Source organism: Miniopterus schreibersii (assembly GCF_964146895.1).
Source record: "Miniopterus schreibersii genome assembly, chromosome: X".
NCBI lineage: Eukaryota > Metazoa > Chordata > Mammalia > Chiroptera > Miniopteridae > Miniopterus > Miniopterus schreibersii.
The window spans coordinates 83,798,822-83,824,138 of NC_138104.1; the positions used below are offsets into that span (position 1 = coordinate 83,798,822).

The 25,317-nt window shown below is 38.2% G+C and overlaps 1 protein-coding gene across 1 annotated transcript in view; it reads right to left on the reverse strand.

The window, feature by feature from the left end:
- The window catches only part of LANCL3 (LanC like family member 3), a gene marked incomplete at its 5' end in the record, with an annotated part of 89,265 nt that extends 64,334 nt beyond the window's left edge, over positions 1–24,931 (reverse strand). The window contains one exon of the mRNA XM_081125761.1: positions 24,359–24,931. Within this exon, the coding sequence (XP_080981887.1) occupies positions 24,359–24,931 (573 nt within the window). The remainder of the gene's footprint in view (positions 1–24,358) is intronic.
- Positions 24,932–25,317: the final 386 nt, after the last annotated feature.

Genomic DNA, 25,317 nt, shown 5'->3' on the forward strand with positions numbered 1-25,317 from the left:
TGAGGCTAAAGTAAGTTTATAGTTATTTGTATGGAAAATAATACAATAATTAATAAATAATGACACAAGACTAATCTCTGTTTCATGTACTCACAACTGTAAGCCTACTTTTGTCCCACCCTGTATGAAACCATGAGAAAGGCTCACCTGGAACTTATAGAAAAGAAAAATAAAATTGATAGATAGAAAACTCAATGGATGGGTTAAACAGCAGGTGAAACACTGCTCAAGAGAAAACTGGTGAAGTAAGATAGATCTGATGAAGTTACTAATAATGCAATGTGTAGAAATAATGAAATGGAAATGTGAAAGAGAAGATAAGCAATAGGAAGTGATACAAAGGTATAATATATGTTTATTTGGGACCCAGATGGATATAGAACAGTGGTTCTCTGCCTTGGTTGCACAATGGACTCATCTGTGGAACAATAAAACTATTGATGCCTAGGTCACACCCCAGGAGATTCTGATTTAATTGGGATGGAGCATGGCCTGGGCTTTAGGAAATTTTAAAGCTGCTGGGTTGATTCTAATGTCAGCCAAGGTAGAGAAAGAAGCATTGATATAAAAAAAAAAAATGGAGATCATGAACTAGGTTTAGGCAGTCTTCTTAAATATAACACCAAAAACACAAATGAAAAAAGAAAGAGTAGGTAAATTGGGCTTTATAAAAATTAAAACTTTTGTGCTTCACTTGGCCCGGGGTGGCTCAGTGGTTGAGTGTCGACCTAGGATCCAGGCGATCGGGTTTCGATTCCCGGTCAGGGCACATGCCCGGGTTGTGGGCTCAATCCCCAGTCAGGGGCATGCAGGAGGCAGCCAATCAATGACTCTCATCACTGATGTTTCTATCTCTCCCTTTCCTTTCCTCTCTCTGAAATCAATAGATATATTTAAAGAACAAAGAAACAAAAAAAAACTTTTGTGCTTCAAAGGAAATCATCAATACAGTTAAAAGACAACCCATACAATGGAAGAATATATTTTCAAATCATATTTATGATAAGCAACATATCCCAAAATATAAACAACTTTTACAATTCAATAATAAAAAACAAATAACTCAATTAAAAAAAGGCAAAGGATAAGAAAACACACTTTTCCAAAGATGTACAAATGGCCAATAAGCAACTGAAAAGATGTTCAACATCAATTAGTCATCAGAGAAATGCATACCAAAACCACAATTATATACCACTTCATACCCATTTAACATGACTATAATTTTAAAAGTCTGATAATAACAAGTTTTGGTGAGGGTGTGAAGAAACCAGAACCCTCATGCATTGCTGGTGTCAATTGTAAAATGATGCAGCTGCTATGGAATACAGTGTGATAGTTCCTGAAAATGTTAAACAGAGTGACCATGTGACCTAGCAATTCCATTTCTAGGTATACACCCAAGAGAAATAAAAACATATGGCCATATAAAAACATGTACATGAATGTTTGTGGAAGCATTATTCATAATAGTCAATAACTGGAAATAACTTAGATGTCCATCAACTGATGAATGGATAAGTAAAATGTGATGTATCCATACAATGGAATATTATTTGGCAATGAAAAGGAATGAAGTACTGATACATGCTACAGCACAGATACACCCTGAAAATATTTTGCTAAGTGAAAGAAGTCAGTCAGAAATGACTACATATTGTATTATATCCATTTGTATGAAACGTTCAGAATAGGCAAATTCTGAAGACAAAAAGTAGATTAGTGATAGCCTAGGGCAGTAGAGTTGGGGGTAGTGGTAAGGGTTGGGTAGACTAGAGGGGTGACTGCTAATACTTCAGGGTTTCCTTTTGGGGTGATGAAAATCTTCTAAAATCGATTGTGGTGATGGTTGTACAACCCTATGAACATATTAAAACCACTGAATTGTACACTTCAAATGGGAAAATTGTGTGGTATGTGGATTATATCTCAATAGTATATTTAAACAAATGGACAAGAGGCAATATTTGAAGGAATAATGGCTGAGGATTTGCCAGAACTGGTTAAATACATGAACCCACAAATACAAGAAGTATAGCATATAACAACTAGGATAATTAAAATGAAATCTACTCTAGACACACTACAGTGAAACTGCAGGTAACCAAACACACAGAAAACCCTAGCAATCAAAATTCACAGGGCATAGCAAACACATTGAAATCATCCAAACATCTTAACTGCCAGAGAACAGAACTTCAGAAACAAGGGACTACTTAGAAGGTACCACATTGGGCCTGAAATCTCTAGGGAAAAACAAAAACCAAAACCAAACACTAGACAGAAACAGAAATCAAAGTGGTATTGTCCTGCCTTTGATTCCCATTTGGTTTGTCAGAACAGTAACCTAGCTTGTGTGATGGAAAACAATAAAATGCCTGAAACTTGAAAGCTAAATGTTAAAAGCCATTTGACATAGTAGTTTTAGGTAGAATCTCTAAGAAGTCACCTGCACCAAGGGGAAAAATGGGGTCTTTTCTCTAAATGCTGGAGATACTGATGGGGAATTACCTGTTGGTCAATATTCAAGAATATAGATCAGGAACAGCTGTGCCACCTTGCTAATTAAAAGCTCATACTACTTAAAATGAAGAGAAATATTAAATTAAGTCATAGTATGCTGCAGGAAAATTGAGAGTCCATTTTTCCTCCTAATTTCTGATTTAATTATCCTCTTCAGGTATCTGTTTCTTCACTATGGAAAGGACATAATGAGGTATTCATTTTTTAGCTGCAATAAAAGTATACTTATTGAAAACATGTTTTGACTCTTCTATTGCTGTACATATATGATTCATAAGTATTTAATTCAACAACTGTTTGAAAAACGGTATTTTAAGATGCAGTTAAAGCGATAGCTTTCTACATGAAGTTCTTTCTTTACATGAAAAGCATAAACCTTTCAAGACAAACAAACAAAAAAGAAATTCTAATTGCTTGTGAAGTGTCTACATTTGTCAATGTTTACTTGATCAAGAGTGAATGCAAGCTTTAAAACAGGGGAGATAAAGGTCGAGAAACACACACAAGATTTTATCACCTGCATGAATACAAAAGTAACAGATTATTTTAAAAAGCAAAACAAAATCCTTTTTAGATGTCAGATATTATAAAAGTCTAAAAGTATAGTTTCCTAAAAGGTAACTTTATGTTAACAATCAGAGAGTTCTATTTGTCAACTCAGAAATGTGTAAGTGGGCACATTTCTTATTTTTTAATGTAAGAGTAGTAGAATTTTACCATCCTTTGGCTGTAAAAAGCCTGATTGGGAGTGAAAATATGACAACACTCATGAACAACCGAGTATCCTGTCCATCAAATACTTAATCCTAAATGGTGCTGCTGTCAGGCCCATAAAAACTAAAACACATTTCGGTAGGAGCTCGTTTATTATCTGTTTGTTTTGTTTGTTCATTTGATACATATGAGTGAAATCATATGGTTCTTGTTTTTAGTTGTCTGACTTATTTCATTCAGCATGATATTCTCCAGATCCAGCTATGTGAACACACAATGCAATATACAGATGATATATTACAGAATTGTACACTTGAAACTTATGTAATCTTACTAACCAATGTCACCCCGATAAATTTAATAAAATTTTTTAAACAGAAAAAAATGTGGGTTGTCTTTTCTTGAGCTTCAAAAAAAGGAGGTTATTTAGTTTCAAGAAATGAAAAACACTTCATCCGTATTCCTTCCTTTCTTCAGTAAATTTGTATCAAGAATCTTCTGTTTGCCAGAAGAGTGCCTGTTACTCAGCTCAGTGGTAGTAAAAAGGGAGTGGAGATTAAGAGCTCGCAGTTGCCCCAGTTATGCTGTAGGAAAGGCCCTCTCTTAATGTGGAAGGTGAAAACAAACAGGACATGTGCATTGAACGGTACACCCAAAAGGGCAGGCAGAGATGCTGGGGAAAGTGGTCAGTGACGGAAAAAAAATGCTTGTGAGAAAAATAGCAAAAGAAACTCAGGGAACAATGTGATGTGAGAAACTTTCTGCTAAGGATTACTTATCCCACAATTTGCCATCTACTTTCAATCCTCAGCTAATCATCCATGGCTTGTCTCCAACATCGCACTACCAGGTCTTTCACCATGCTCTGTTCAGGAACTGCTCACCTGTCCCTGAATGCCTTCCATACACCTCCTTTCTGAGTTTTCAAGCTACTGTGAGGAATCTGGGGTGAGAGGGAGCAACCAATTCCGTTCTGAATCCTGAGAACTGATTCAGAAGCTCCATCCATTCCCTTGAGGGTTCTTTCAAAGGAACAGAAACAATTCTTGGTTTTATTGGTCAACATTTCTGGATATATTTAGGGAATGGGAAATTTTATTTATCACTAATGGTGCCACCAGCCCAAGGCAGCAGAAAGATCACAACTTTGGAGAAGAACCTGAGTTCTAGACTAGACTCGATCCCTTATCAATTGGGAGCCATAAGTCCCATCGGTAAGTCTCGCTTTATATCTCTTGTCTTAGACTCCAAACAGGATGGTTCCCATCAAAAGTATCCTGCTTGCCCGGCAAGGTGTAGCTCAGTGGTTGAGCGTCGACCTAGGATCCAGGAGATCGCTGTTCGATGCCCAGTCAGGGCACATGACCGGGTTACTGGCTCGATCCCCGGGGGGTGGGTGTGTGCAGGAGGCAGCTGATCAATGACTCTCTAATCATTGATGTTTCTATCTCTCTCTCCCCTTCTCCCTTCCTCTCTCTGAAATCAATAAAGATATATGTGTGTGTGTGTGTGTGTGTGTGTGTGTGTGTGTGTGTGTGTTTTATAAAGTATCCTGCTTGGGGATAAAAAATTAATATTCAGAAATTGGTGGCATTTTTAAACACCAATAATGAACTATCAGAAAGAGAAACCAAAAAAAATATTATTGCCACAACAACAAAAAAATAAGGTACTCGGGATAAATTCAGCCAAGGAGGTAAAAGACCTATAGGCAGAAACCTATAGGACATTGAAGAAAAAATTGTGGAAGATACAAATAAGTGGAAGCATATACTGTGCTCATGGGTTGGAAGAATTAACATCATTAAAATGTCCGTACTACCCAAAGCAATCTATAGATTCAATGAAATTCCTATTAAAATACCAATGGTATGTTTTATAGATCTAGAACAAATATTCCAAAAATTTATATGGAACCAAAAAAGATCCCAAATAGATTAAGCAATCTTGAGAAAGAAGAACAAAGTTGGAAGTATCACAATACCTGATATCAAACTGTACTACAAGGCCATTATAATCAAAACAGCCTGGTACTGGCATAAGAACGGACAAATAGATGAACAAAACAGAACAGAGAGCCCAGAAATCAACCCATGTTTTTATGGTCAATTAATATTTAACAAAGGAGGCAAGAGCATATAATGGAGTAAAATCAGATTTTCAATAAATGGTGCTGGGAAAATTGGACAGGTACATGGAAATAATTAAAATAGACCACCAACTTACACCATACACAAGAATAAACTCAAAATGGATACAAGACTTAAATGTAAGCCATGAAACCAGAAAAATCCTAGAAGAAAACATAAGTAAAATGTCAGACATCTCTCCTAGCAATATTTTTGCCAATATATCTCCTAGGGTAGGGGAAACAAAGGAGAAAATAAACAAATTGTACTACATCAAAATAAAAGGTTTCTGCACAGCAAAAGAAACCATCAACAAAACAAAAAGGGAACCCACTGTCTGAAAGAACATATTTGCCAATGATATATCTGATAAAGGGTTAATTTCCAAAATATACAAATAACTTACACAACTCAACACCAGGAAAACAATCCAATTTAAAAATGGGCAAAGGATCTGAATAGACACTTCTCCAAAGAGGACATATGGATGGATGATATATAAAAAAATGCTCTGTGTCACTAATCATCAGAGATGCAAATTAAAACGACAATGAGGTATCACCTCACACCTATCAGAATGGCTACCATCAATAAATCAACAAAGAACAAGTGCTGGCAAGGATGTGGAGAAAAGGGCACCCTAATGCATCGTTGATGGGAATGTAGCCTGGTGCAGTCACTGTGGAAAACAGTGTGGAAATTCCTCAAAAAATTAAAAATGGAACTGCTTTTTGATCTAGTGACCCACTTCTAGGAATATATCCCAAAACACCAATGAGAAAGTATATATGCACCCCTATGTGCATAGCAGTGTTATTTACAATAGCCAAGACCTGGAAACAGCCCAAATGCCCATCAGTAGGTGAATGGTTAAAAAAGATGTGGTACATTTACACCATGGAATACTACGCAGCTGTAAAAAGGAAATCTTACCTTTTGCATGGATGAACCTGGAGATTACTATGCTAAGTGAAATAAGCCAGTCACAAAAAGATGAATACAATATGATCTCACCTATATGTGGAATCTAATGAACAAAATAAGCTGACAAACAAAATAGAACCAGAGGTATGGATACATGGAACAGACTGACAGCTGTCAGAGGGAAGGGGGTTGGGGGTGACTGGATAAAAGAAGGTGAAGAGATTAGTCAAAGAACATATATGCCTAACCCATAGACACGGACTCTTGTCCGGGGCGGGGGGGGGGGGGGGGGAGGGATGGGGACATCTGTAATAGTGTCAACAACAAAAATAAAGTTAAAAGAAAAAAGTATCCTTCTTGGGCAATAAATGTTACCACTATCCTACTTATCAACCCTATATACTTGGGAAATTTACTTAACCTCTGAAATGTTTTCTATTTTCTATTCTGAAAATGGAAGTAGTAATATACCTATCTAACTTGAGGAATTGTAAGAATGAAAAGAGACAGCTTATATAAAAAGTACTTAGCAGACCTAATGTTCTATATAATTATTAGTTACTTTTGGTAGCAATGACTTGGAAGCATTTCAGGATTTTGGAGCATTTTAGAGTCACTGTCATGAAAAAACCCATTATTATTTTTCTGCTTTACATAAATGGTTCAGCCAGTCTTTATCATATTCTAATCATCTATCTTTTCACTATTAATTATTTTAACTGGGCTCTGTCCTCCTCCTTCCTGGGTAGGAGCTTACTAATATGTAGTTCTGGTCCTCATTATTTTATTCAATATTTATTAAGAAAGGTACATCAAATTGAATTAAGCCATATGAAGATTTTAATTGACAGAGCTATTCGACTATTCAAACTAATAAAAGTCATCATTAAATCCTAATTTAGTATCACTTATAAGGATATAAGGGATATATTTTTGATTGAGAAATTTGTTGACAAAATTTATCTATACATGACTACATGTTTTCTGTTATTAGGTAACATTCCATAGGTGTTCTGAAAATATATTTTTAATCACTGAGCAGAAATAGAATAAATGTGAAGAACAGAAAAGAATATGGGGAAATCACAGCCAAAAAAGCACAGGTATGGTAAAGAAAAAGATGTTTATTTTCTTGGTGTTCATGTTTCTCAAACAAATATATGTGCATTAGTTTAAAAGTGTAAAGAGTTCTTTAAAATAATATCAGGTTCCTGCCCTACCCTTCTCCATCCACATTCTGAATCCTCTGATGCAAAAACTTAAAACATTTTATCTGTATTTTCTTCTAGCTACTTAGAGGAAGTCCTCACTTAACATTGTTGATAGGTTCTTGGAACTGGCAAAATGATGTATAACAAAACCAATTTTACCATAGACTAATTGATATAAACAAGAGTTAAGTTCCAATAGCATATCAATGCTACAATGAAATAATATTATTTGAGGACCTGCTGTATCTTCATATTTCTAAATGACATCCTTTTATAGTTATTCCTTGACTTTTCCATTTTAGGTAATATCTCTTAGTCTCCTAACATGAAAGATGAAGACTTAGCTCTCTTATAATGTCTCCATACATACATTTCCTTTTTCAAATACCAAAAATTAGTTTAATCACATTTTTTACCAAAACAATATTTATTTGCTTAAATCAATATTCACTGAGTGAAACTACATGCAATGATTATCATTTCCTTTCTCCTTCTATTCCCACCCCACCCCCGAAGTTAATAACTGTCTTTTCTTTTTATATTGTTGTTTGGTTTTCTGCTTGTCTAGCACAGTGATTTTCAGCCTTTTTCATCTCATGGCACTCATAAAATAATTACTTAAATTCTGCAGCACACCAAAAAATATATTATATTTTTTGCTAATTTGACAAAAAAAAAATAGGTATAATTTTGATTCATTCACACCAGATGGCTATTATTGTGTTGACTGTTGTCATTTTTTTATTAGACGATCTAAGGGAAAAGAAATCAGCGCCCCTGACTAAAAATTCTTGCTGCACATGGGTTGAAAAATCACTGGTCTACAATAAATTCAAAACTTTTCAAAATACCTGAAAAACATCCCTAAGTACAGCCAAGCACATCAGATAAGCCTTCTATTCTTTTTTATTTTTTATCTTGGCAACATTCGGGCTGTAGCTCTGCTTCAGTACTCACTGGCTGCCTTCAAGGCCTGACACCCAGCTGTCACCCTAAGCTGTCCCTTACCATCACTCTGGAACTTTCCCATGATTCCACCTGTATTTGTTTTCCAAGTTTTCAGATCTCATATTTTCCTATTTCTTAGTTCATTTCCCCTTTGCAATGGACCAAAACAAAACATTTTACCAGTTAGAAAGCTGTTGCAATGTTCCAGATGGTGGCTGGTTCACTTGGGACCTCTGGCCCCTAAGTCTTTTTTTTTTTTTATCACATGTTCTGTGAAGCCAGATTACCTCTATCTTTTGATTTTTAAAGAAAAAAAAAAAAAAAAGTTAAAAAAATTTTTGAGACCCTGCAAAGATGTCTTTGCTACCTTCACATTTGATTGATAATTTTGGCTGCTACAGAATTCTAGTTGATAATTTTCTCTGTGAATTTTGGAGACCTTGCTCCATTGTCATAGCTTTTTAAGTTGCCAGTGTTAATCCTTTTATGGAACCCTTTTTTCTTGGTAGCCTTTAGAATCTCTTTATTATTTTTCCATCCAACATGCTGGTGAGCCCCTTAAATCTGGCAACTCATATCTTTTATTTGTGAATAATGTCCTTGAGTTCTTTTTTCATGATTTTTTCCCTTTCATTTACTTTGTTCTCTTTTATTAAGACTGACTACAAAATAGAGGTTGGACTTTCTCTAATTAGTCTCTTCTCTTTTTACCAATCACATTGTCTTATAGCTGAACTTCAGGGACATTTCCTCAACTTAATATTCGAATCCTTTGACTGAATTATTTTATTTCCCCCACCATATTTTTAATTCCTAAGAGTTCTGTTTTTGTTCTCTGAATATTGCTTCTAACATCATCTTGCTTTTATTTCATGCAAGTGATTGCTTTCTGCTCTGACAATATTAATTATATATTTGGGCACTTAGGAAGTTTTCTCCAGCTCCCAAAATAACTGTTTACTCCAAGTTCAGTTTTCCTATTTGTTAATTTTTTTATGATCACTGTCTTTCACCTCAGATGCTTTCCTCAAATGTTTTTTAACTAACAGTTCCTGTTTAAGAGTCTCAAACTAAAAAGTTCATTGGGAATTCTGGGTGTGGAAGAGGGCAAGTCAATTGGTGGAATTTACTATAGGGTGGCAAGGAAGTGTAAATGTTTTTTCATTGGTAAGGGATATAACTAAAAAATGTGAGCATTTGTGGTTCTTTTTTGTTGAATCTATCTGACAACCATGGACCCTCCTTCAACCTACTACTTGGTGTCTGCCAATTTTCTGGGAGTTGAGTTGAGAAAGAAGCTAGGTGTGTATGTGAGGGAATAGCAGATGGGGTATGTCTCACCAGTCAGCATGTGATGCTGCTGTTTTTGGCGAAGTACTTTATCTCTGCTCTGGATGGTACCTTGGGCCTCAAAGCCCATAGCTTCTCTAGTTCAATCTAGAAAGAACATGAACTTTCAAGGCTTCTACTAAGGTCTGCAGGGCACATGTATGGAAACTGTGGGTGTTCCTACCAGATCCCTTCAGATCATTCCTATTGATTCTATGAATCCATCCCCCAGTGTCCATGTGCTTTGCTTCTAATAACTCTCACCTCACCTGCAGCCTTCTTTAGTGTCTTACTTTTAAGCTACAAGAGTCATTTTGGCAACATGTCAACAGAGCTGGAAGTGCCTGGAAGATAACCCCCCCAACCCCAGCTATAGTGAATTATTTGTGCAAGAGTGTGCCTCTAGTCAGGACAAAGTCTGAGATATAATGCACACTCCAGAGCTCCCCTACTGGATGGGGCAGAAGCTGGGACTTAGTCTAAAATCATCCTTTTGTTTGGCTTCCTACCCTTCACTGTTTCCCCCATTCCCATACTTATTTCTCCTGGGAGCACTTTATTAACAAAGCACTTCCATATGAATCTACATCTTAGACTCAGCTTTTGTAGATCCCAGCCTAAGACCATCATCTAGTTGTCTGGGTTTGGAAAAGGATCCTGTACTCTAACCAGTCTTCATCAAACTTGCAACTAGTACTTCTGATTTGGGGCCTGGCCCAAACCCCCACTACCACAAGAGGTTTCAAGAACCTCCAATTCCTGAACTTTTAGTGTGTTCCAGGAAGCTGAAACTCACAGGTTTCTAGAAGATTGGGAAAATTGTAGAGCAATTTCCTGTACTGTCATTTTTATTCAATTTTAAGTTAAATTTCAGGAACACCTTGAGCTTCATAGAGTTGAGTTCAAGCTATTCTTCTAAATGTCTTGGGGTACAATCACTCTCCTCTTGGCAGTATGTACTTTAGTAGAAAAACATGCAAAAGTCTTATCTGACTTAAATCTCTAGAAGTTAAGATGCTCTATAGTCAAAAAACATGGGTTCAATTACTTTACCATCTGTGTGATGACAGGCAAGTTACCAAACCTCTGTGTCACAATTTTCTCCGCTGAAATGGATGTGCTTATCGCAGTGCTTGTCATACATTGAGTCCTATCCTTTGAGTTATTTTCTGGTGGTGATAATGAGATTTTGGTACCACCACCATATGCCTTCACCCAGCTCCCACACTTCATCAGAGATATTTGGAAAAGGTTAAGAGTACAGTCTAAGGCAGTGGTTCAAAATACGTAGCCTCCAGACAAGCAGCAGCATCCCTGGGAACTTAATAAGGAAAAGTCTCAGGCCCTACTCCATACCTACTGAATCAGAAACTCTGCTGATGGAACCCAGCCATGTGTTGTAACAAGCCCTCCAGGGGGTTCTAATACACAGTCAAGTGTGAGAAACACTGACCTAAGACCACAGATCGGAGACAAATATAACAGACCCCCATGGAGATGAACACCAAGACCTAGAGTCAGTTGGTGTTGTATTGAAGATCATAAGCAGAACCAATGAATATATATATATAAACTCAATGATTAAGGATAGGAAGAAGTCATATTTATACCTTTATTGTTATAGTAGTATAGTTGTAAATATTAAGATCATGTTATAAATGACCATGAATCAGAGCTGGGAGCTAAAAAGTAAAATGTAGATTTTAAGTTTGTAAAATTGACAGTGAGTCTATACCACATAGTCTTGAAATGCAAATAGAAAAGTACATTAGTGCAAGAAAAACATAATTTCTAGGCCCAGAAGCTGAAGAAACACTTGATAGAATCCTTAATTATATTAATGCTTTTCTGAAACAAGCTACCAAATGTACATGGTCTAAAACATTTGCTGAGGAAAACCCATTTGAAGTTGTCACTTCACCAGAGACACAACCATTAAAATTCATTTGAAATTCTGAATAAGTGCCATGCAAGCAAATAATCTTTAGAAGCAAAGAAGAGAACTCAAGAGCAAAAAAGAGCTCCTTGAATCTGCCACTCAGAATCTGGGGGTACCGAGCAAGAAACAAACATTCCAACATCACCTGTATAGCAATTTATGGTCTCTTACAGTCAATTAGGTAATTTACTCTGAGTGCAAATCAGAGACACAAGAAAGCCAATTCCTAAATTAAGTCCATCCACCAAGAGCCTAAAATTTTAAAAAGAGCAAAGAACACCCCTGTCCCTGGAGGAAGCAAATATCGGAGGGTAACTCACACAGGTTCGTGTTCAAGGGTGATGACCAGCCATTCAATTTACTTTGACACATAATCTCTCTGAGCAGCTCAGCCTAATCTCCTGAATGACAGAGCAGAGGATATTTCTTCCTAGCCCTTTATGGGCCTCTGTGTGTAGATCAGGGACATAGCAGCTCCGAATGCCACCACAAGGATATGAGACCTAGTAGCTGAATGTCCAACAAATATACCTGTATTCTTTAGTCAATGCAGAGTTTCACTTTACATTAATGATGATAATACTCAAAATACTAATAAAATAATGGCTAATTTATACAGTCGTTATTCCTAACAGAGCCTTTGCTAAGCACATTACATGCACATTCTCAGTGGATCTTCATAACACACCTATGAGGGGGTGCTGCTGGTACTATATTACCAAGATGAGGAAATTAAGCCTCAACAATGCTAAGTAACTTGGTTAAGGTCAACCAGCCTGGATTCAATCCCAGGGCTATTTGACTCCGAATGTTCTGTACTTAACTGCAAGTGTTTTAATGCCTTCATTCAGAGTCCAACCTATTTCAGCAGTTGCAGTCTGCAATTCCCTTTGCCTCACAAGGACAGAAGAAAACATCTCAGGTAGCAATATTATGTTACTGAAATGTGCGTGAGGACGATGCTTCCTTTCTGGATGAGTACTGGATCTCTGTAGCTTTAGATAGCTGTAAAGTCCGTTAGGAATCTTCCTCTTAAAGTCATGGCATGAGTGGAAATTCAGCTGGTCCCCATAGCGCTTGCTTTGAGATTGGTGATGCTCTGGTTGCCATGGACACCAGATTTCAACACATCACTGAGCACAGGGAATCTATCCCATGAAAAGCAATGGAGCCAGCAGATGGGCACGGTAACAGCTAACTGCACATAATGTTATGACCAATATTTGTTTTGCCACCTCTCTTTTAGATAATGCCCTCACCCGTAAAGTTGGTAAGACTGCGTCTCATGTGGGAAATAGCTTCTTTACGGCCTAGGTAGCAACGCTCACACTTAACACGTCAAAGTCATTCATTTGTCTGGGTTGCTGAATGGGTAAAGCTATTCAGAAAAGGAAATCTGATCTTAACACAAACACTCTTTTGTCCAGTTTGTTAAACTAAAGAATGGATCACATAACTTCTTGAAAATTCAGTTTGTCCAAGTGGCTAGAACCCAAAGAATAATGAGTCTGTTAAATCCACAAAGGAAATAATTAGGAAAATATAAGTGGTATATATGATATATATATATATGAAAAGATAAAGTGATATATATTATAATGAGCAAAACATATTTTTGCCTGAGACAAACCAATCATCCAAAGCATTGTATTTAATTAATGAATGTAGGTCAGAGATCAATTAGTAAAAGTGAATCATGAAGAGAAACACTTGAACACATCATGGACTGTCGGCCAGTTTACCAAAAGACCATCACCACATGGGAGTATTAAAAGACTGCCCTGCCATGTGAAGGAAACCCATTGTAGACTGTGTAGGAGCCACTCCCATGACAAACATCACTCACTAAATTAACCAGCAAAGATGAAATTAGCCAAGTTGACAAGAAATTAATATAATCTATAATTTTTACATTCAGAGGTCAATAAATATAGTGAAATTCCATTAAAATGACTGCCTTATACAACACTGGGAAGTTGAATCACTGGCAAAATAAATAACTCAGTACATTTAAAAGAATTTTTACTATGTCTATTTCCCCAGTTTATTTATTCAGTAATAAGAAAATGATAAACCATGCTCTCTTCAAATAATTACAATACAAATAATAAGTTTAGGTTTTAGCTCCATGTATGCTAATAAATGAAAAGGTATTAAATAAATTATATCTAGGAAAATCTGGATTATTTTGACTAGATTTGTTAAATCATTGTATCAGAAAAAATATCTTAAATTAAAAAAATAAGGAACATTTCTAAGTATATTCCATTTAAACTAATTTAGATTTAAGAGGAGCACTACTTTATGTCACACAAGTAAATGTAATTGAATGATTCTAAAATGGCAATGGTTCCATAAGCATCCAGATCATATTTTCTATCTGATCTGGAAATGTTGTAATAAAGTGTCTGTTCTTTTATAGTTATGAAATAATGTATAACTACTGGAACGTCATTCGTTTGGGCTTTTAAAGAAATTATTTAAGAAAACCTTCCATATATAGTGGGAAATTACATTTATCAGGAAAAAAGAAATCTACACATTTACTTGCAGATGTTCAGTCCTTAATCCTGCAAAGAGATGTGCTAGGCAGTGAATCTTTCCTTTAGCATAAACTACAAACTGGAGAGCTGATATTCTTGCATTTGTGGAAGAAGTCATTTTTAGTATGAAGGACAATGAAAATCATGAAGTTTTATGGGAATCAGTCAAACTTGTAGTTAGGTAATCTCATAAAATTAAAAAAATATATATATAGTGATTCAGAGCTTTGTACTCAAGTCTGCTCAATTAGCCAGCAGCAATAGCATCACCTGAGGGTTTGCTAGAGATACAGAATCTGGAGACTCACCTTAGACCTGTTGAATCAAAACCTTATTTTTAAAAAGATTCCCAGGAGATTTGTGTGCACATTAAAGTGTGAGGAACACTAATTGAAAGCACAGATTTGGCAACCAGCCTGTGGGAGATGGAACCTCATCTCTGCCACTGACTAGCTGTGTAACTTGGAACAAGTTCCACAACCTCTCTGTGCCTCACTTCCCTCACTGGATATGATGGAGATAGTATCAGTGCCTATGTCATAGGATTGCTGATAGTGTTAAATGACAATACATGCAAAGTACTTACAACAGTAAGCATAATAAGTGATCAATCAGTGCTAGTTCTTATATCCTTTCAGCAATCGCAGGGTTCTATGTCAAGAGTAACAAAGGATCTAAGCTGTAGCTTACAGAAGTGCCCCACTTTCTGATGGTCTACAATCGGGCAATTAAGAAGTAGACTTGGCCCGGCCGGGTGTGGCTCAGCGGTTGAGCATCGACCTAGGATCCAGGCGATCGGGGTTCGATTCCCGGTCAGGGCACATGCCTGGGTTGCGGGCTGCAGCCGATCAATGACTCTCTCATCATTGATGTTACTATCTCTCTCTCTCCCTCTCCTTTCCTCTCTCTGAAGTCAATAAAGATATATTTAAAAAAAAAAAGAAAAAAAGAGAAGTAGACTTGGATTTGGCCTAAAGAAGTCCAGCTCCCCCAGTCTACTGTCATTTCAAGCCAAACTTGAGGGTTTACTTATGCAGTGCACACACACAGCTGCTTAAAAAAACAGGTCCAGACTGAGTAAAATCCTACATGTACATTTTGTTCAGTGATTGCTGAAGGCAACAACAAAGGAACTAATCTGTTACCCTAGGAACCTCCATCCTCATTTTCCACTCATCAGTTTGTCACATATTAAAAAGTCTGATTAAACCCAGTGCTGAAAATAATGTGGGAACACAGGTGCCCCAAAACGCTGGTGAGGGAACGGAAATAGATGTAACCTTTTTTGGAAAGCAGTTTGATAATCTCTATCAAGTGAAAACTACCTGTAAACTTTGACTTAGCAACTGTCTTAAAAATTTATCCTACATATGTACTTGCAACTGAAGGCAAAGATACCTATATAGAAAGATATATGTATGTACATATTACATGTAAATATTATATGTATATATGCATATTATATGTATATGTGTATATTCTTTACATCACTGGTTTGGATAGAAAAAAAAAAAAAACCCACCTTGAATCAATTTAGTGTCCATCAATAATGATTAAGTTATGGTATAAACATTAAACCAAACCAGTATAAAGAATGAGACATCTCTTTATGCAGTAATATGCTAAGACGCCCAAGTACATTAAACATGAAAGCAAGCTATAGAAAAAAATACACACAATATGGTCATTTGTATAAGTGTATAACAATATAGGTATTTTATGCAATACAGTATTTCTAAAAAAGAAAATGTTAATGATTACATTAAAAGAAGACATTTTATTATATATCTTTTTGTATCCTCTTATTGTTTGATTTTACCTTGTATGATGACAGTGATAATTTTTAAGAAAACAAAGCTCTTAAGCAACCTAACATTACATCTCTAAGAACTAGAAAAAGAAGAAAAAATATAACCAAGTTAGCAAAAGAAAGAAAATGATAAACATTAGAGCAAAAATAAATGAAATAGAGACTAAGGATACAAGAGAAAACATCAACAAAACTAAGAATTGGTTCTTTGAAAAGATGAACAAAATTGACAAGCCTTAGCTAGACTAAGAAAAAAAGGAAACTCAAATAAACAAAATCAGAAATGAAAGAAGGGACATTACAACTGATACCACACAAATACGAAGAGTCATAAGAGACTCCTATGAATAATTATACACCAACAAACTGTACAACCTAGAAGAAATGAATGATTTCATGGAAACATGCAACCTACCATGACTAAATCATAAAGAAATAGAAAATCTGAACAGACCTGTAACAAGTAAGGAGATTGAATCAGTAATCAAAAAACCTCCAAAAAAGGGAAAAGGCAAGACTAGAAGGTTTCTGGTGAATTCAAACATTTAAAGAAAAACTAATACCAATTCTTCTTGAGCTCTTCCAAAACCTTGAAAAGGAGAGAACACTTTCAAACTCATTTTCTGAAACCAGCATTACCCTGATACCAAATCCAGATAAAGATACTACAAAAAAACTACAGCCCAATATCCCTGATAAATGTATTTTAAAATTGCAACAAAATATTATCAAAACAAATTTAACAACACATTAAAAGGATCATGCAGTATGATTTAAGTGTGATTCATTCCTGGGACACAAGGATGGTTTAAAATATGCAAATCAATGAATGTGACACAGCACATTAACAGAATAAAAGATAAAAATCATATGATCATCTCAATAAATGCATAAAAAGCATTTGTCCTTGGCCAGGTAACTCGGTTGCTTAGAGCACCGTCCCAATACACCAAGGTTGCAGGTTCTATTCCCAGTCAGGGCACACACAAGAAGCAACCAATGAATGCATAAATAAGTAGAACAACAAATCAGTGTTTCTCTCTCTCTAAAATCAATCAATAAATAAAAATATTAAAAAGCATTTGACAAAATTCAACATCCCTTCATGATAAAAACTCTCAACAAATTGGGTACAGAAGGACTATATCTCAACATAATAAAGGCCATATTAAAGAAGACCACAGCTAACATCATCCTCAATGACGACAGGTTGAATGCTTTTCTTTTAAAATCTGGAACAAGTGCCCACACTCACCACTCCTACTCAACACAGAACTAGAAAAACTAGAAAAATAACCCTAAAGTTCATATAGAACCAAAAAAGACCCCTAACAGCCAAAGCAATCTTGAGAAAAAAGAACAAAGCTGGAGGAATCACACTCCCTGATTTAAAACGATATTACAAAGCTATAGTAATCAAAACGGTATTGTACTGGCATAAAAACAGACATAGACAATGAAACAGAATCAAGAGCCAGGAAATATCCCAGCTGGTGTGGTTCAGTGGTTGAGCATCGATCCAGGAGATTGCAGTTCGATTCCTGGTCAGGGCACATGACTGGGTTGCGGGCTCTACCCCCAGTAGGGGGCGTGCAGGAGGCAGCGATCAATGTCTCTCATCACTGATGTCTCTATCTTTCTCTTTCCCTCTCCCTCCTCTCTCTGAAATCAATAAAGACATATTTAAAAACAAAAAAGAGCTCAGAGATAAACCTATGTATATATGGTCAACTAATATTTGACAAGGGAGCCAAGAACACTCATTGGGAAAAGGCTAGTCTCTTCAGTAAATGTTGCTGAGAAAACTGAATAACCACATGCAGAAAAATGAAACCAGACCCCTATCTTACACCACTCACAAAAATTAACTCAAAATGGATTAAAGACAAACATAAGACTTGAAACTGTAAAACATAAAGAAAACATAAGGAATAAGCTCGTTGACATTGGTCTTGGTGATGATTTTCTGGATATGACACTAAAAGCACAAGCAACAAAAGCAAAAATCAATAAGCGAGACCACACCAAACTAAAAAGTTTCTGCACAGCAAAAGAACGATCAACAAAATGAAAAGGCAACCCACAGAATAGGAGAAATTATTTGCAAATCTTATTTTAGATAAAGGGTTAATATCCAAAATATAGAAGGAACTCATATAACTCAATAGCAAACAACAAACAACTTGATTAAAAAATGAGCAGAGAAACTGAATAGACATTTTTCCAAAGAAGACACAAATGGCCAACAGATACATGAAAAGGTGCTTGACATCATTAATAATTAAGGAAGTGCAAATCAAAACCACAATGAGATATCACCTCACATCTGTTAGAATGGCTATCATCAAAAAGGCAAGAGATAACAAGTACTGGCAAGGATATGGAGAAAAAAAAATAACCCTTGGGCACTGTTGGTGGAAATATAAATTCCTGCAAGCAATGTGGAAAACAGTATGGAGGTTCCTCAAAAAAATTAAAAAGAGAATTAATGTATGATTCAGTAGTCTCACTTATGGGTATTTATGCAAAGGAAATGAAAACAGGATTTCAAAAAGATACCTGCATCCTCATGTTCACTGCAGCATAATTCACAATAGCTAAGGAAGTGGGAGGTCACAAGACAGAGCTTGCCAAGGGGCAGGCACTTTGGTAACCACAAAACAGCCATCCCCCTCTCCTTTGTTCTTTCTTGTCAGAACCTGAATCTAATGATAGAAGTTAGAAATGAAGGACAGCAGCCTTCCCAGCCTCCCCTGAAACCAGAAGTGGCCAGTGATCAAGTGCTGGGCAATGAGGCAGAGGGGAAATTAATTCTTCAAGGATAGATGTTCTATATGAATTTTTAAAAGATGCAATAAAAAAGCCTCACACCTTCCCTTTTTACTTCAGTTGTATGAGAGCAACCATCTTGTAACCTTGAAGAGGGATACAGCCCTCACATTGAGAAAAGCAGAGAAAAAGGTTGAAAAGGGCTTGGGTTCTGATGACTTTGCTGAGTTGCTGAGTCAATCCTGGAATGGCTTAGCTCTACACTCCTTATAAAGTGAGTTAATAAATGTTCCCATTACTTAGATTACTTTTTATTGGACATTATTTTATTCAATACTCAAATCATCCCCACTTATAAAACTGTTAACCCCTGCCTTAGAAATGAGCTGAGGAACCAATTAACAATCCTGAAATAGTTTTTTGTTTTAATCATGGTAGGAAGATAGATTCCTTGTATTGGGTATACTTTTCTATATGATGTTCAGAATCACTTTTGATTTTCTTTTAGTAGATGCAAAACAGAATAACGCTGATTTCATTAAGCAGCTACTATGTGCCAAGTACTGTACTAGGTAATTTATTTAGGGTGAGTCATCACAGCAACTTCCTGACAAGTACCCCTTTGGTTGAGAAAATAAAATCACATCAATATTTTCTTAAATCTTACTTAAACAATTTTATCATTTCCTTTCATTACAAATGCAGACCACAAATCACCAGTAGTACTTGTAATTTTGCCATCTACAGAAATCACAGATATATTCATATCCTACAGTAGTTGTTAAAGATATCTCGAAATATCGTTGACCCCATCACTGTTTCAAAAGTACCATAATTCCTAGAGTTGTTGCCAAATCTTGTTATTTAATGCTAATAAAGAAGCACAAATGCTACGGCATCGCACATTTTAAAAATATTTTGGTAACCAAATGTCAAAATAATTGGTTTCCTTTGTAATTCTATCTGCTTTACTTTATGCATCTAAAATATTATTATAAGAAGTATCATAGGTTTCAACAGATTTACAAAGGAGTTATTGGTACAAAAGGTGTTTGAACCTCCCAGTAACCAGTCCTCCTTGTGACCGTTCTTAATACTGTTCAATCCACTTTCCATACAGAAAACCAGGGTGAGCTTCTTAAAAGGTAAATAAAATGAAGACATTCCCCTGTTTAAACCTGAAACAAATGCAAACTCCTAACTGTGACTGATGTGGCCCTGCAGGATCTGATTTTACTCTTCTCAGGGCTCCTACCTGGTCTTGAACTCCTCTATGGCCCTAGCCCTTGCTCACTCTGCTCCAACTGTGATGGCCATATTTTATTTCTTTGAAATTTCCATGCAGTTTCCCACTTCAGGAGCTCTGTCCTTGCTGTCCCCTCTGCCTGGAATGACTGCTCTTGAAGCAGCCACTTCATTCTCATGCTTCAGTGATGAGCCAGGAAATCACCCCCTACAAAGAAGCCTTCCTCACTAACCTATGCCAATCCCCCCACCCATCTCTCGTCCTTCCCCCAGTTAGTTCCTGTTTACTTCCTTCAGAGCACTTATAACAACATAATTATATTGATTTTTTGTTCATTACTAAATCCTGGCATATAGCACAGTGCCTGGCACATGTAAAAACTTGACATTCACTGAATGAATGAATAAATGAAACAATAAGTGAATGAGGAAGCTATTATTAATCCATTTTACAAGTGACAAAATTGAGACTCAAAGATGTTAAATTATTTGTCCAAGGTCACCCAGTGACAAAGTTATTATTTTAACTGTCTTCCCTAGGCCTTCCCTTAATCCCTTCTCCATTTTTCTAGCTTCCTTTTCCCTGCTACATTTCAGCCAATCTATGGAAATCAGAATAGACCAAATGCAAGTTTTTATGGTGTAATTTATTGGGACTTTAGTGCCCATTGCTCAAGGATATCTGCCCAACACTCAAAGCTCCCTTGAGTATTTCCAGGAAGGAATATATTACCAGGATATAGTGATTCTTTCTGTCTCTGTCTCTCTCTACATGCACACACTTTTTTTCATTTCTGAATCTTATAAACAGAAATACAAACAATAAAATCAAATGCAAGAAAGAAAATTCAGAAAAGGGTAAACTAAGGAAGAAAAATAATTAGATAAACCCCAGGTAAATGCTAATATACAAAAGTGCCTGTGATGAGGGACTTTACAAAGTCTATGGGGACCACAATTCCGGCCATATGCTTCCTAGGAGCCAACATAAAGTAAAAAAACACAATCAGTTACCATGACACATTCTGATGATTTAAAAATGCAATCAATTTCCAGGAGGAGAACAGTTATTCTTGTTTCCAAATCCTGAGAGACATTCCTCTTGTGGGCCCTCATAATGAAAGGAATGGTAGGACATAGTAATCAGTATTCTAAACTACAACCTTATAAATAAATACATCAAGCTTCATAAAATGGTGTCTTATAGCATCCCTTAACAGATATGGCTGGTATAATATCAAAACCTATGTAGCACTCTATTGCTTTGCTATTCAAAGCATGGTCCCTAGACCAGTAGCATCAGCATCACCTGAGAACTTGCTAGAAATGCAGAATCTCAGGCCCAGCCCCAGGCCTGCTGAAACAGAATGTGTATTTTATTAACAATATCTGCAGGTCACTCCTATCAACATTAAAGTTGAACAAGCAAGGTCTGACGGTTAGGCTTGATCTGATACAAAATTTGTAAGAAATCAGTATTCATTTATTCATTCATTCAATAAATACTTACTGAGACCTTGGCAGTAGAAAAGGATTTTTTAAAACATGACACCAAAAGCAACACTATAAAGAAAAATATTGATAAATGAGAGACACCATTGAAACTGAATGATAAAGGAAGCCACAGAGTAGACACTATTTGCAACAACACCAAATAAAAGAAAGTTGAGATTCTAAACAGGTACTAGGCACTGTCTTTATGCTGGGAATACAGCAATGAAACAAAAACTCTAATCTTATGGAGCTTAAATTTTAATTGAAGAAGATATAAATCAACAAAATAAGTAAAATGAATCAAGAAAGGGGCATAAGGCAGGGAATGGGGTTGCAGTTTTAAATAGGGTGGACGTGAAAGGCCTCATTGAAGAGGTAATGTCCTGTACAAGGTCAGGGAGCTAGCTATAAAAATAGCTAGGAGGAGAGTATTCCAAGTAGAGGGAACAACCTGAGAGAGTAAATATCTGAAACATCCAGGTCAGTGTGGTTGAGGCAAAGTGAACAAGAAGTGGATAAGTATGTAGGGGTTCAGATCATGTGGGGCCTTGTTGGTGATTTTAATTGTCTTAGCTCTAACTGCCAGTGAGATAAGAAGCCTCTAGAGAAAAAGGTAATAGGGAGCCATTGCAGGATGTTGAGCAGAGAAATAACATAATAAAAAGTGTTTTTAAGAGGGTTGGTTTCTTATAGGTACATGGAATGGCTTTGAGTGAGAGAATCCAGCTCAGAGTATATTGCACTAATCCCAGTAAATGGTGATTCATTCAACTATTAGATGCCAAAGATGTGCCAAGTAGTGTGCAGAGGATCTCGACCAGGGTAATAACTGAGGGAACTGCCAGAGGAAAATGACTCTAAATGACATTGGAGGGAAAGAAACTCAGGACATAATGACAGATTATTTATAAAGAATTGACAGGGTTCACAATGGTTTATGGATCATCTACTGAGGGCAAAGCCATATGCTGGCTAGGACATGGGGGTGGAGATGGTGCACAAGACTTGTATTTTTCCTTCAAAGGGCTTCCAGCCCGGCCTACTTAGCCCATGCCTTTCCCCTCACTTTCAAGCTTGAACTTCATGGGTTGCCCCAACTGATGCTGACACAGACTAGCTGATTTACCCAAGTGAAGAGCTGTTTCTTTATCCTCAGAGTTGTTCTATATCCTAGGAACAGGGGCCAAAGCACCCCAATTTGATTAGTATAAAAAGACAGATCTGGTTTGGCTGCAGAACAGAAGAGAGGTCCTAATAAATGTCTTGGTAGATCAGCCTTAGAGACTGTCCCTGGGACCCTAGTTTTGGGGAACGGAGTCCTTCTGGTCTGTTTCCACTTGTATGTCCTGATGGGTCTCCCACTCTGCCATTCCATTATGGAGAAAAAGCCCCAAGACACAGAAAGGAAAGAAGCAAGTTTAAGGAAAGCAATTGGGGGATCAAAATGAATTTGAAAATTGTCTACTGCCAGACTGCAAGGTCTGAGAAGCAGATACAAATGTAATGCAAATGATATGTAAATAGCCCTGGGGTCTTCTAAAAGGTTTTATACTGGAAGGGCCCTTGAGAAACTGCTAGCAGATAATAGTGACTCAGAGGCAGAGTGAGCTATTTCAAGACAACTTTGTCACACAAATCTTTGCTGCCCTGTTAGCACAGTGCACAGTCTTTAGTACTCTTTTTTCTCACTTGAATCAACTTCACCTGCTATAAATAAATAAAAAATCAAGTGTGCCCTTGTAGAGGTTATCTAAGTTAATTGCACATTTAGAACACAGTGTACTTTTAATTTTTCTTCAAACACCTCTCTCACCCAAATAAAGGCAAGTTAAATGTGTCACTTCCTCCCTAGAACAATTTTTGGCTCCAGTGGATTATGAATGAAAGAGCCTCTCAGTTCTAGTTACTATGATCCTTTGGAGAATTTTTTTTTTTTTCTACTCTACAGAAACTAGCACATTCTCTTCCAATATCCACACACTGTATTCAAAGTTAATCCAGGAGAGAAAAACATACCTATATATGGTTGTGAAATCCAGTTCACCTCAAGGAGTCACTGGAAAGCTATTCATTAAGAAAACCTACCCTGTCAAATATGCTCTCGGCCTGACAATCCTAACTAGGCATTTTAAAATGAAAAATGCACTTGATTACAATGGGGTACAATTCTGTCTGCATTTATGTATTTAAAAGAGGACACCCCCAGCAGATATGCATTTTATAAGAGCCATGAGACGAATTGAATAGTAAGCACATCAGACCTACAGCTAGGCAGTTATTCTAGGCTATAGACCCAGGGGTCACAGAAGAAACTGACCTCCACATTAGTGATGGACACATAATGAGCCCCCCAAACTCCATCACTTTTGTAGCGCTCTACCATTCGAAGATGCTTCAGCTTTTGACAAGAGGGTCAAAGGAGGGGAAATCCCTTTCATTTTCAAGGTTTTTAAAATCTCACTTGAAAGAGCCTCCAAAAAGCTATTGGGCAAAAGAGGCATCTGGGCAGATGCCACGTCCGTTCAGCGGGAAACCAGGACAAGGCAAAGATGCCAAATCCCAACAAATAAGCAACTGAAAGGGGGAGGGGGAAGAAGACAGACAAAAAGCAGGAGATAAACCTCAAGAGAGTAAAGAAATGACAACACTCGAGAAAAGAGTAACAAAGAGATGGTGAGCGGCCAGGGGCGCCGCGCCTGGAGCCTGGAGTCCCAGGAAGGGCCGCGGGGCAGGGCCGGGCAGGTGGCGAGCGCCCTCCAGCGGCCGGAGCTGCGTCTTACCTCCTGGGCGAGTTTCTGCTTGAGCACCAGTGCGGCACACAGGTAGCCCGCGCGGCCCACGAACAGCTCGTCAGAGCCGCACTCCAGGAAGGAGACGGGCGAGCAGACGGCGCACAGAGAGCGGAACTTGCCCAGCGGCTGCACGTAGTCGGAGCGGCCGAGGGCGTGGTACACGAGCGTGGCCACGGCGTACACGCCCGCGCCCCCGAGCAGGAAGGCTGCGCGGGTGTCGGCGTCCGGCTCGCCCCACTCCTCCGCGCGGGCGCACGCGTCTATGAGGCGCTTGGCCGAGCGCAGGTAGCGCTCCCGAGCCGCGGCAAAGAGCGGACTCTGCGAGACGTGGTAGAGCATGTAGGCCACCCCGGCCAAGCCGCCGTAAAGTCCCCACTGGCAGCTGCTGCCCGCAGCCTCTGCCCCCCGGGCCTCGGCGCCGCCCCCGAGCGGGGGCAGCTCCTGGAGGATGCGCTCGATGGTGGCGGTGACCAAAGGTGCCACCGCCTCCTCGCACTGGCCGGCCAGCAGACTGCCTTGGTAGTCATCGAAGCGGTTGGCGAAACAGCGCTTGGTATCCATGGGTGCTGGCTGTGTCCCCCCAATTCCGAGCCGGGGTCCTCTTGACGGCGCTCCCCGCAACCCGGCACACCACCTCTTGCTTTCTGAGGCGCTCGGATAGCGGTCGATTCGGCGGGGATGGAGCAAAGAGGCTGAGACGGGAGGTGACAAGAGGAGGCGGGCGCGAGGAAGAAGCGCAGAGCAGATTGCCAAGTGTGCCACCGGGCTGCCGCGAGGCTCCCGAGTGGCCACGGCGGGCGCGGGGGACGTGCGTCGTCCGCCCCCCTCCCAGAGGCCGAGCCCTCCCGGAAAGCGCCCCCTCCTGCGCCGCCGCAGCTCCACAGCCTCTCCAAGGGGCCGAGGTGATCTCCGGTAGGACCCACGCGGGGCGGGAGCACCGCTCCTCC